The 12,640-nt window shown below is 39.1% G+C and overlaps 1 protein-coding gene across 1 annotated transcript in view; it reads left to right on the top strand.

The window, feature by feature from the left end:
- Positions 1–9,766: 9,766 nt before the first annotated feature.
- The window catches only part of luzp2 (leucine zipper protein 2), a 276,903-nt gene continuing 274,029 nt past the window's right edge, over positions 9,767–12,640 (top strand). The window contains exon 1 of the mRNA XM_015953680.3: positions 9,767–10,041. Coding sequence (XP_015809166.3) covers positions 9,980–10,041 — 62 coding nt within the window. The 5' untranslated portion in view covers positions 9,767–9,979. The remainder of the gene's footprint in view (positions 10,042–12,640) is intronic.

Below are 12,640 nucleotides of genomic sequence, written 5' to 3'. Positions count from 1 at the left end.
TTGCAGCCACATGAAGCCACAGTCAGACAGTCTTGCCAGGCCTGACTCATGCAGCTCACCCAGCAGTTGCTATGGCACGACAGAACTTATCCTTTAAAATGGACCCTTTCATTCTTTTTTAATTATGCTGTGTGAATATTCAAAGGAGTTTCAATCTGCAGAACTTCTCATATCCTCAAGAAAAGACAGATGAAACATAATATGTGTGTTATACATATGTTTCACTCTATGTTGCATCTGCTAAGATAATTTAATGGAGTGTTATATTCTGTAATTATGCACCACAAAAGTCTGAATTAGGTAATAGACAGCTATTTAAAAGCTACTGTGAAAAACATTCCACAGAGAAAATAGTAAATAAAAACTAGCTCATTGCATATGGATATGTTGTATTATAGCAAGAAAGTTCAGACTGTTCTCTTCCTAAGCAACTCCAACAATACCTACAATGGCATCACAAGAACTTCTCAAGCCAGCCTAGATGTGCAATCCCTCCAGAGATTCCCAAATCTGCCCCAGGGCCTCCTTGCAGAAGAACCTTCCAGGGAGCATCCTGACCACAATGCCTGAAACACCTCAGTGGACTCAGTGGATTCCTTTAAAAAGCAGCGGAAAACTCACCTGTTCAATCGTTTGTGTGACTGACTGATTTTTCATCACTGGTTGTTGCCTTTAGACAGAAAGCAACCATTGGACCATCCATTTATCGGTCTCGCTCAACTGCTGCACTTCCCTGGGTCCGCCATTCATTACACACTCATGTGTTTATCAACAGAACACCAGGTAGCCAGCTGCTACCACTTTAACTTTAGGACAAACTACCAGAGTCCCAAAAAGAAAAACACCATCTGAAGTCACGGACAACAAAAGATGTTTGGACCTCAAAAACAGCGGCTGGTGTTTAGCACTATCTCGTTTCCTCTGGCATCACAGGTCTTGGGTTCCAGCAAAAGTGTCTCAGAGGAGATACCCAATAGGAGGGGTGAGTGTTCTGTTCCAACTAATAAGTCAACATGCAGCCCGTTAATCTCATGAACTGTGTACTGTTCTTTCTTTTAGACTGCAGCTTAGGCACTCTCAGAATAAAATTTAAAAAAAAACAGGCAGCTCCATAAGCTTTGCCCTCAAGCTGTTCACTGCAGTTAGTCACTGCCTATTTTCTTTCTTTTTCTTTCTTTCTTTCTTTCTTTCTTTCTTTCTTTCTTTCTTTCTGTCTGTCTGTCTGTCTGTCTGTCTGTCTGTCTGTCTGTCTGTCTGTCTGTCTCTAAGATGGTGGGATAAACTATTTATTTTCTCCATTCATCTCCAACATGCAGTAAATCACATTAATAAAGTTAATTTGAGCCCAGAAGAGAAAGCAAAACTCACATTTTCTAACTGAGCTTCTAAAATAAGCCGTCCTCAGTCTGGTGGGTTTTGGTAAGTAATTACAAACAATAGTGGACTGGGGATTTGTCTCAACTTTAATAGGATTATTTTGTAGTATTTCTGTTAGTTTTCCTTTCATCACACTCACTCATACTTTCATTGCATCCTCCTTTATTTTTTTCTTTGCACCGAGGAAACACTAGCTGACAGGGAAGAGCCTTAAGCTTCAGTTTTGCTGCCAAACCTTTCGCTTTTTTTTTCTCCTCATGAAATGTTGAATGGCACTTAAGAGGCTAAGAATGAAAATTTATGGGGAGGAAAGCTGGGATTTTTGTTCTCTGGCTTTGTTGCAAACTGTCTGTAAACATACATAATAGACTAGGAGCATTTTAGCCCTTTTTAACTTATCTTCGTCAGCTTTATATTCATGTAGTGGAGAAGCAGGAGCACACAGTGAGTCTCTTTAAGAAAAGGCACACAGGAAAAAGGAAAAAAAAACAGCTACTTCGCTGACAGGCCATTGTTGTTGCCAGCTCAGTTTCACGATATCTGGATTTATTCAGGCAACTGTCAGTCAGTATCACTGTCCTTGGATATGTTATTGCAAGACAAAAATGAAATCATCCCTACTGGGGGATAGTGTAGCTTTACAGACTGCATACAGCTTGTGACCAGAAGGCAAAGAGAATGAGAGCCAGACGAATTATTGAATCACACTGTGTCATTCCTTTTCACCCAGCACCTCCAGTAATTGTACTTTGGTAAAAAATCTTAGCAATTTTTACACATTGGAAGTACTAAGAAGAAAATGAAAATGGCTTTATTTTGTAGCTCTACCAGTGGTTGCACACTATGCTGTTAAAGGAAACGCCTACAGCACTGCATGTTGTAAAAAAAACTTTTGTAAACTTAATTTAGGTTTTACTTGTCCTTTACTAATTTTATTCAACATCTACACACAGTGGTATTTCATTATCTGTCATAATGTTGCTTCTATAATTCCTTCCAATAATGAAAAGCTTGGCTGTGCAACCAAAAGACAGCATTCTTAAAATTCCAGATGTTCTTTTGCTTAATCTAGCTAAACTGACCCCAATTCCAGCATACATCTTTGGTGTTATTTGTTTACTTACAAATGTCTGTCACAGAGCAAGTGTGCATGTTTGCTGAAGAATAAGTCTAATAAACAGCGTGACATGAGAAAAATAATCATAAAACAAATAGTTTTAACTCTGTTGCCTGGCTAGAGGTCCGCATTCACGATTGGGAGGCATTGCTCAGCCATAATGGTGGAAGCTGGGGGAAGGGCATATGGTGCAATGCAGTTTTCTGCCTCTAGATGGTGCCTTCTACGAATAAACTCTGGACTTTCAGGCCCAACAAATGTGTATGCCACTGTATTCCTTGCAGACCTCCTCTTTTTTGTCTCTTTTTTTAGCCATATTTATTTTTCTGTATGAAAGAAATTAGAGCTGCAACCTTTTTGAGAATTGCATTCGTGAAAACTGATACCAATAAACGGACACAAATGCTTAGGTAGAGCTGATATGAATACAGACATTTACATCATCATGGTGATATAACAAAGCTGACTCGAAGTCCGGCTCTGTTTACTTCACAAGTCCTACAGTTTGTCAGGAAACGTCTCAAACATCAGTTTAAACGCCAACCATCTGAAAGTAAAGGCGTTTAGCATCACTATTACACCACATCTTGATGTTTTCACGCTGATCATTTAGATCAACTTTTATTGTCAACATGAAACCGTAAAGCAATTCAAGCACGTTCCATGTTTGTTCCAAATGTGACAGCTAGATTACACCCTTCTGACTTCACCGAGAGTTCACTCTTTATCCTCAAATTATTTTAGTTGAAACGTTTTTGAATTCTAACCATATCCAAACATTTTTACTGCCACCACTTAGTTTTATTGAAGGCAGACATGTTTGCTAACAGCAACATGTAAAAGCACCTGAGCAGCTACAAAGACACCCTTTGATAAAAGTTGCTTCCTATTCCCGAATTACTGACAAGCGTGTTTAACAGATCTGGTATCTGGCAGTTTGCTACAACTGTGTGAATTATGAGCCAAGTGTACTGGAATTGTAAGACCAGCTTGTTTGTGAGAGGTTTTTATTTTTAATCAATGTGTAAATCAAAAACTAGCCCATTCAAATTATATTATATGTTTACTTTTCTATATCGTATTCTCATCAAATAGCACTGTGTTGATCTGAAAACTCCTGATCAAAGGGTGACTCATGTCTGTCACATCTGTTCTGGTGCTTATGCCATTTTAATTTCAGCCCCAACCCCAGATTTATGGCCTTCTGTTCTCAGACACTACCCAGTGACATGTTTGTAAGACAGATAATAAAATGATAAATGTGATGAATGTGGCAATTATTTGAAGCAAAATGGGATAAAAGCCAAGTTTGAAAGGTTGTGTGTATAAATGGTTTTATATCATAAAATGTGTGTAAATCCATGTTCATCATACCACATCAAAGTGATTTATATGAAACCCAGTGTATGCCTGGTACTTGTTTAAGGCTTTAAATAAAAACATGAAAGTGTTGGACACTCCTTTTGTATTGGTCTCTACTAAGAATGCATTACTTGCAAGTCATACTACGGGTGGGTGTCTCAGATGCACTTGTTTCAGGAACTAGCAGAATGCCACCTCACAGCTGGGCTTCAAACGACAGGATTTGGAGTCTTACTTACTGAAATGTGGACATCTCACATCTAATTGGCTTACAGCACCACAACTCTACCAGTAACTCCATTTGCTCCTGTAACGTGGATGTTTTATCTCCACAAATAACACAAGCCGGAAGGAGTTCTGCCGTGTGGTGGAGCTGCTAATGCTAGTGATTAGCTCAATAATAGTTTGGACTTTCTCTGCTGTTTCCTGGACGATAAACCAAGAAAAGCCTTCCCCATTGTGAGTCAAGATGAGTGAGTCCACAAATGTTAAGCGACAGTGTGTCAGGCTTTTTAAAACCTAGAGTTTCACAGCCTATCAGAAGCTAAAGCAGAAGATGGTGTAGGAAGTGTAGGAGACTATTTTCACATTCAGCCTGCATGAAGCACCCAGAGTGACTAATTATAATCAGAAATATTATTTTAAAATGCTGTTTCAGTGTTTAAAACAGTTTAACTAATAAAAATAATAAACTGAGTTGCAACAGAGCTACTTGTTTCCATTAATGCCTGAACTCTGCACCAAAGAAACATGCAAATTCTACAAAGACATTTCTGCCAAGGCTGGAATCAGGACCTTCCTTTTTCTGGAACAGAGGTGCTAATTACTGCGGTTCCATGATCTCCTCCAAAAACCAGTGAATCAGCATTGTAAAGCTCCAAATAGAGCAACCACTGCCTTATTAGCGGCTATGATCCAGTATTAATTATTTCTTTGCAGAAGTCACAGTGGGAGAAAGAGGAGTAACTTTTTACCTTTTTCTTCTTGCCAAAATTTTGTAAATGTACGGCCAATGATTTATGGTCTACCATTGTTTGGATATGACTTTGAGTTTGCATGTGGAGTTTGCATTAGGAAGCATCTTAAGGAAAAGAAGAATAAAAAATCTGTTTTGTTTTGCTTCACAGACCAACAACAATCTTCTGACTTTTAGGTGTATTTTTGTTCATGCTAATCTTGAAAGCTGTGATCACGGGTACTTTGTTGCTGTTGTTTTTTTTTTAAAGAAACCCACTGAAATAGCAACATTTAGTGATTTTCCCAGTTCCTGGGGAACAAATTACTATGTTTAAAAGTCAAGTGACAGCAGATTTTCCTCTTTTACACCCAGAACTGCTTCAAGGATTGAAAATGCTAAATTAAATGTCCAGTGGTCTTTATGGAAATAAATGTTAAAAAGGCCAGAACAATATATGCTTCTGTTCAAAGAGGCTCATAGAAAACATTAAGCTTTGAGTGGGTTTGATTAATTCAAAACATTCTATTTAGGCTAAATAGAGGGAAGCATTTGGAAACAAAATCCACAAATCAACAGATATGACATTCAGACGTAGCTGTGGGGATTTCTCCAAATGCAATGTTGCATAATATCAACAACTCATGCTCATTTTATGGTAATTATTCTCTCATTAGAAAAAGCTCAGCAGGTTGACCCGGAGTAGCGTGGCTGTAAGTTTGTGGCCGATGTGATACTTGACTGAGATGGATTACACCGGTCTGCTGAGGACATTCTTGCTGGTAAACTAGATGAGCTTTGGTCCAGTGGACTCATCAGAGCCACTCTCTATGACTTCCCATGCATGAGCTTCTAATTAGACCAAATAAATGAGTGGAGATCTTTCAGTGTGGAAATTCACCACTACGGGGGTACAATACACTCCAAACTCTATTGAATCTGTAATGGAAATAATTTATCATGCTTATAGTGTGTGACCTCCACCTTTTGTATGAGCTGCTTAATATTCTACCCGGATAACGCGGCGGGAAGTCTCACTTGTAACATTTAGTGCAAATATTTTGTTCTTCAGCTGCTGCTACTTTCTCAAGGTTGACCTTGAAATTTACAGAAGTATTTTTTAGACTGGGTGAGACTAGGAGGGATAGTTTCATTACAGCACAACTTTGCTTTCCTATCATTGTACAAAGCAGTTGAGTTTAATGGAATAGCAGTAAATGTCTGACTTTCTAACAGTGTAATGTATCTATGGAGACATAAATAAAAGCCTCCTGTTTCGGGTCCAACATTTTGGTCATCAGTATATTCATCATTGCCACTTTTCACAATACCTTTGCAAACATGCAGAAGCAGTTTGTGGAAGGACTGAGAATGAGTTTGAGAGGAATTAACGGAGTGAATAGCAGCCAGGTGCTTTTTATCAAATTGAATACATTAATTGATCTTCAGCAAGTGTGAGGTCTTTCCTAATAGGAGATGTTTCAGCAGTTTGCTGGTGTGTGTGTGTGTGTGTGTGTGTGTGTGTGTGTGTGTGTGTGTGTGTGTGTGTGTGTGTGTGTGTGTGTGTGTGTGTGTGTGTGTGCGTGCATGTGTGTGTGTGTGTACTTGTCTTTATGTGTTTAAGTGAACACATTTTTACTTTTAACCTGTAATGTGTGGACATGTCCACAGTGTGAGGACATTTGGCTTGTCCACAAAGTGCAAAAAAAAAACATAACTTGGTTTTTGAGGTATGGTGTAAGTTAACTTCTAGTTTAGGTTACCCCAATTCACACCGGAGCCATCAGCAGCGCGGAACGACAGCTGAACGGTTTACATGCTATTTTTGCTGTGTTGCCAGTACAAACCAGAAGAATCTCAGCCACGGAGCAGCTTCTCTATCGTGCTCCTTGCTGGATTTGTGAGATCACAGCTTGTTTAGGCTATAATTGAACCAAAAAGAAGAAAATCACATTTGTTATCATTGTTTGATGTCAGATATGATGTTGTTCCTCTCCGCTGCTGGAATTAAAGCCATGAAAACACACTGTTACACTTCTGGGATGATGTTGAGAGAAAATAAGCCATTAGGTCACGTGTATTGACGTAATAGAAATGAAGTTGTATTTTATTTTGAAAATTACAGAGGGTTTTACACTGAAACTACATGTGATTTTGTGTCTAGCCCTATGTTAACTGCAGAAAGTGTTGCGTCCCAGAAGCGACTAGTGGCAAAATTGAACCCAATGCCATCTTTAGAGGTGCAGCGTGCCGCTTCTGGGATGCACCAAAAAATGGCGGCTGGTTTGAAAAAAAACCCATAGACTATAATGGATTGTATTTGAAGGAGTGACGTTCCACTGCTCCTCCGTACCGCTGATGCTTCCAGTGTGAAGTAGGTGTTAGGATTTGTGGAAGTGTGTGTGTGTGTGTGTGTGTGTTTGTCATTGCACCATACTGAGGACCAATGGCAACATTTGAACCAATAATGTGAGGACATTTAGGCCTAGTCACACGTAGCCGGGTTTTTTCAAAAACGAATATCTGGCCCTCCAAAAACTTGCATCCACACCACCTCGTTTAAAAAAAAAAACTCTGTCCACACGTACCCGGATAAATACGTTGTTAAGGACATGCCAGATCTGTAGGCAGCAGTACTTCCCCCGTTCTTAACCTCGTCCTTCGTCTGTGGTCTTCCGCAAGGAGCAGTAATTCCGCTTGCAAAAACAAACAAGCAAAAAGCGCTTGGACAATTGATAAAGCGAGCGCAGCTCTGAGGCCATCCATGATGTCGGCTAGTGTAAACACAGGTCGCACACGTGATGTCAGCATTTTTTTTGTCACGGAAAGTGACGTTGCGGACCTTAAAACTCCGGTTTTGTCTGTCCACACGCAGACACCCAAAACGGAGAAAACGCAGATCTTCACTTTGGCCGGAGTTTTTAAAAAAATCCGTTTTCGTGTGAATGACAGGCCAAAACGTAGAAAAATATCTACGTTTTGGCAGATCCCTGGCTACGTGTGGACAGGGCCTGAGTCTGGTCTTCACTTTGGTACAATGTTACAGAGGCCTGTTAGTTTTAGTGGTATGGTGTGAACTAAAATTCTGTAAAAATTTTGGTTAAGCATAATTAAGTCACTACCATTAATGGAAGTCAATGAGGTTCCTCACAATAAATGCAAGATTTGAAATCTTCATCTGAAATCTGAAAAATCTGAAGATGAGATTTGTGTGTGTGTGTGCGTGCACGTGCGCACGTAAGTGTGTGTGTTTGTGTGTGCACAATGCAGCTGAGGAAAGACATAAGCAGTGATCTTGAAGAGGAAACTGTTTGCGCCAATCAATCCAGTGAGGGCCATAAGGCCAATTCCAAACTATTTAGAGTCCATCATTCCAGCAGTTATAAAGAATAATCACTGGTGCAAAATATTAGAGATGATTGCTGGTCTTCTATCTAAACTGTAATGCTTGTTCAAGGTCAAACCCTTTAATGGTGATTGTAACTGAGAAGGTTCATCTCAAGTGGCTGATCCTCCTAAGTAAATAAATAAATAGATATGAATTCAGTTAAAACACAGAAACATGTCATTAATTCTGTAGTGCTCAATAGGCGTGGCCAGTGTTGGGGTTTTATGACTTCTTTCACAAAAGATGTCTATTGACAAATGTGAATAAAAAAAAAAACTCTTGAACACTTTGGGTCCTTTGATTGACCTTTCTAATGTGTACCCCACATCTCCATCACTGGCTACTATGGAGATAGGCGCCATGACCCAGCACAGGCTCAAGCAGGTAGAGCAAAAAAAAAAAAAAAAATACAATTCACGATTTCATGTTTAGTGAAAATAAATACAACATTTCAGGAAAACCACATCACTTCTCAGAGTAGCAAAAGGGTGATTTGACAGCTTATTTTACAGCCATTGAACTTTGGTACTTTGGAGCTATTGAATCTTTTCTGTACTGTGGCCACAATAGAACAGAGTCAAGATGTTCCAACTGTCTAGTCAAAGTCCAGACCTCAGCCTGGTGCACAGACTAATGTCAACACATCTCAGAGCAATCACGAAAGAAAAAAAATCCCTAAAGTCACATGGAAGACGAGTGCTTTAGGTCTTTATGGGTAATGATAGTTCTACTAGCTATGCATTTTATTTATTTTGGTGTGAAAATATTTAGTTTAACATATTGTGATGTTCATAAAGAAATGTGGGCTCCTCTGCTCAGGCAGCTGCCCTCGCGACCTGAACCCAGATAGGTGGAGATGGAGGGATGGTGCTCATATAAGACAGTTTCCTTGTTTTAGAAGAGAACAGACAATAATTAGGATGATGTGATATTATAAACTTTACTGAAATAATAGGACACACTTTTAAAGTAATACAGGGTTATAACAATAAAATTATATTTAAAATTGCATGCACTATACCTGCAAACATGTTAGCAACATTATATGGGGAGCTGATGTTATTAATTGAAATAATAAAAAAAATCATTAGCTTGTTTGTTTTAGTGTTAATAGACTTTATTTATAGTAACACACACAAGAAACATCACACCTTTTAAAAACCAGTTGTGCTTGTTTTCCACTCACATTTTATTCAGTAATAATAACAATAATCCTAATTATTATAATTAGGATTATTATTATAATCTGTTGCTTTTCCCTCAAATATGTTCTGACTTTTGTGACCCTGGAACAGTTATTGTAGTTTTTCAGATCACTGCCTGTTCCTACCAATAGCTCACCTGTATCTAACTACACCTATCAGAAATCAGTGGGCAGAATTAAATTGAATGTAACGGTGTTTGTTGGAACCACAACATGCACCAAACAAAGACAAAAAAAGCTTTTCACCAATAGCTGAGGCAGCATGGGCGCTGACATCATATCACTCCCACATCTCCCGCTCCTGATTTTAGCCCCACCCGCTCTTTTCCATTACCAAGTCAGTCTGTGTCCCTGTGTTATTTAAAGCCAGAGATCCTCCCTCTCGCCAAGCCACTGTGTTGCATCTGTCTGCCTCGCTGCTTGTGCGTCTCGGTGTGTGTGCGTGAGTGTGTGTGTATGAAAGTGTGCTAAAAAACCCAGGCAGCCAGTAGGAGAGCTAGAGAGCGAGGGGAGAGACACAGCAGAGAGGCAAAAAGCATCTGAGAAGGGAGCAAGGAACGGGAGTGTGAGACAGCTATGAAATTCATCCAAGCTGTTTGCTTACTGCTTCTCTTTCCAGCTTTGAGCAACAACACCAGGTAGGAAACAAGCAACAGCAGCTTTTATTTTGTAATCATTTTCTTTTAATATCATCTTTACAGAGACTGAAACAAAAGGTGGTCCAGGTTCAATGCATGCCTTTAGGAAACCTTGCAATGCTGACCTTAAGGTCTGTTCAGTCATGCCAGATACTGAAGTCCTGTTTTGTCCTGGCATTGGCTCTCTGTGTTTCTAAGCATGTTGGATAACAGAAGACTTAAAGGGAGGAAGGAAGGGCTTATCTGTTCAACTAGGCTATTATCTTTCTCAGTTCGGGGCAGGCTGAGAGACAGTTGTCCTTTTGTGGTGGTAATTCACTGAATTTTCTGCCTCCGATCCATCCCGAATAGTAGCAGCATAGCTTTTTGGGGACTTTTCCTGCCTGCTGGTAGGGGTGGAAGTTGAAGTGACAGGAAACTGAGAGAAAGGACAAGGCTACTTGTGTTGCAGTGCATTAAAAAGAGTAGGTGCTCGTGTATGCGTCTGCAAGCGTTCTTATCTGCAACATCAGCTTTTAAAAAGGGAGGCTGACTGTGGTGATGGGCAATGAAAACGCACGCACGGGAGAAACGAACAGACGATACGAAGTTTGGGTGATTAATTACACCATTGATAAGAATCATCGCGTTGGCTCCATTAGTGCCTGACACCACTGGCTCAATGAGAGCCGTGAGAAGCAACCCTGAGCGGTGACTTTACCGTGGAGATGACAAATGCAGGGAAGGCATGCATTCTAAAACTTCCCCTTTCATTTTCCTCCCATTTCAGCTAACACTTCCATACCGTTGTCTTATTTTAGTGGTGAATTAGGAGGATGCAGCTGCAGAAAAATGCACAGTTTGAACAATGCATCTGAAGTCAGTTTTTCTTAAAAGAATTTAACCAGATAGAAACATATGGTGCAATGCTAAACACTAAAAAGGATGTGCACCTTTAATTTGGTAGGGCAACAAGAATTTTGTGTGCGGCCACAATCTCTGTCGATGATATGATGATTCATGACTCATACTGTACAACTATAGCCTGCATTGATGTGTTGAGCTATGATCTCTGAGACATTTAAATTATTTTTTTCTCACAAAAGACAAAATAATTTATGACTTTCACATAATTTTCTGTTTCTATTCTATAGCTGATTTGATGTCTTGCTTCTATTAACACTTTGGTGTCCTTTCTAGTCATTAAAACTCATTTTGTCTTTCAAGCCTTAAAATTAAATAGTGTGCACCATCATCATCCTTGGAGATACTAACTGGAGAGAGAGGCATTATGGTGGTAATTTGGCAGGTCAGCACGGATTGTTTGCAACCTCTTGAGGGGGAATGTCATGAAAAGTAATTACCAGACCACACAGATATAATCAGTGCTTTATTAGATGGCTTGTTTCCTAACTCAAGATAAAAATGATCTGTTTGTTGTTAAAGGCAGAGCGTTTCCCAATGGTGTTAACTCCACAGAGACATGCAAAAGCTTCATTTATTTAGGAAACTAGTGTAAAAAGAGAGAAAATCCTAAATGAGCTTGTGCCTGTCATTAAGCAGAATTGCATTCCCATAGGTGTGCTTTCCATCTTCAGTAAAGACATGATGTGGTCAGCTAATTTCAAAGGTGCATTATGTAGAAAAGAAGTAAAAAATACATCATGTGGTAAAGTTTGGTTACTGCAACCACTTCATACAAATTCGGAGCTTTTTGCTGGCCGTCTTCAAATTACGATTGTCGGCACTGCAGCATTAGTTTGCAGGAGACAGGTTAACCCCACACACACTGATGGTAAACAGTAGTTACACCCCTCCTTCCTTTGTTTTGAAAGGAGAAAAACTGACAATCTCCGCAGACAGCTGGATATGAAGCATGTTTCAGTTAAACCTTCCTTCCTAAATGACTGAAACACTAGACTCTTTAGGGATTTCTCACTGTAAAATCCTCACTATATTCTTACATACTGCACCTTTACAGTGCTGAGAACATCTTGGGAGCTTTTTATGTATAATTAATGTAAATGTGTCTTTGCATGATGAAAAAAAAAGAATATTTTTGTCCTTGAGTTGATTTTAAGGTTAATTTAACATCTGTGTTTATTTCCTGTAGTGAGCTAACCAGATGTTTAAACAAATGTGTTCTTATTCACTTTATCTCATGTGAGAATAATAGCAATAAAAATACCAAGAAAATGATGTCTTTGAAATGAATGAATGAATGAATGAATGAATCCAAATACTCCTGGCAGTATAGTCACCGTTTAAACAGCAGCATAGACATGGCAGAATAAGCTTTTATTTAATTTACTGCCTGAAGTTACCTGGTTATGTTGGGTATGCAACTGTAAAGTTGTTTCAGACACCTGATTACTCAATGCAGACATGGTCAAGTCTCCAGGCAAATGCTAACATTTGATTTAGCTCATTGTTTAAATAATTTATTCAAAGAAAATAACTGCTTCATTATATCATGTTGTTCTTAAACCACAATTCAAAAGAAGACATTATTTCATTCCAAAGAGCGTTTTAAGCTTCCTGTTTGGTAGTACTCTCGTGGTTTTTATTTCTGGTTCTTGCTTTAGGTTATTTTTGTTCTTTTTCTAGAGGTCAAGAACCC

This window comes from Nothobranchius furzeri, chromosome 9, assembly GCF_043380555.1.
Source record: "Nothobranchius furzeri strain GRZ-AD chromosome 9, NfurGRZ-RIMD1, whole genome shotgun sequence".
Classification (NCBI taxonomy): domain Eukaryota; kingdom Metazoa; phylum Chordata; class Actinopteri; order Cyprinodontiformes; family Nothobranchiidae; genus Nothobranchius; species Nothobranchius furzeri.
Note: the sequence above shows the minus strand (reverse complement) of the source record. Positions and strands in the feature narration are given on the sequence as shown.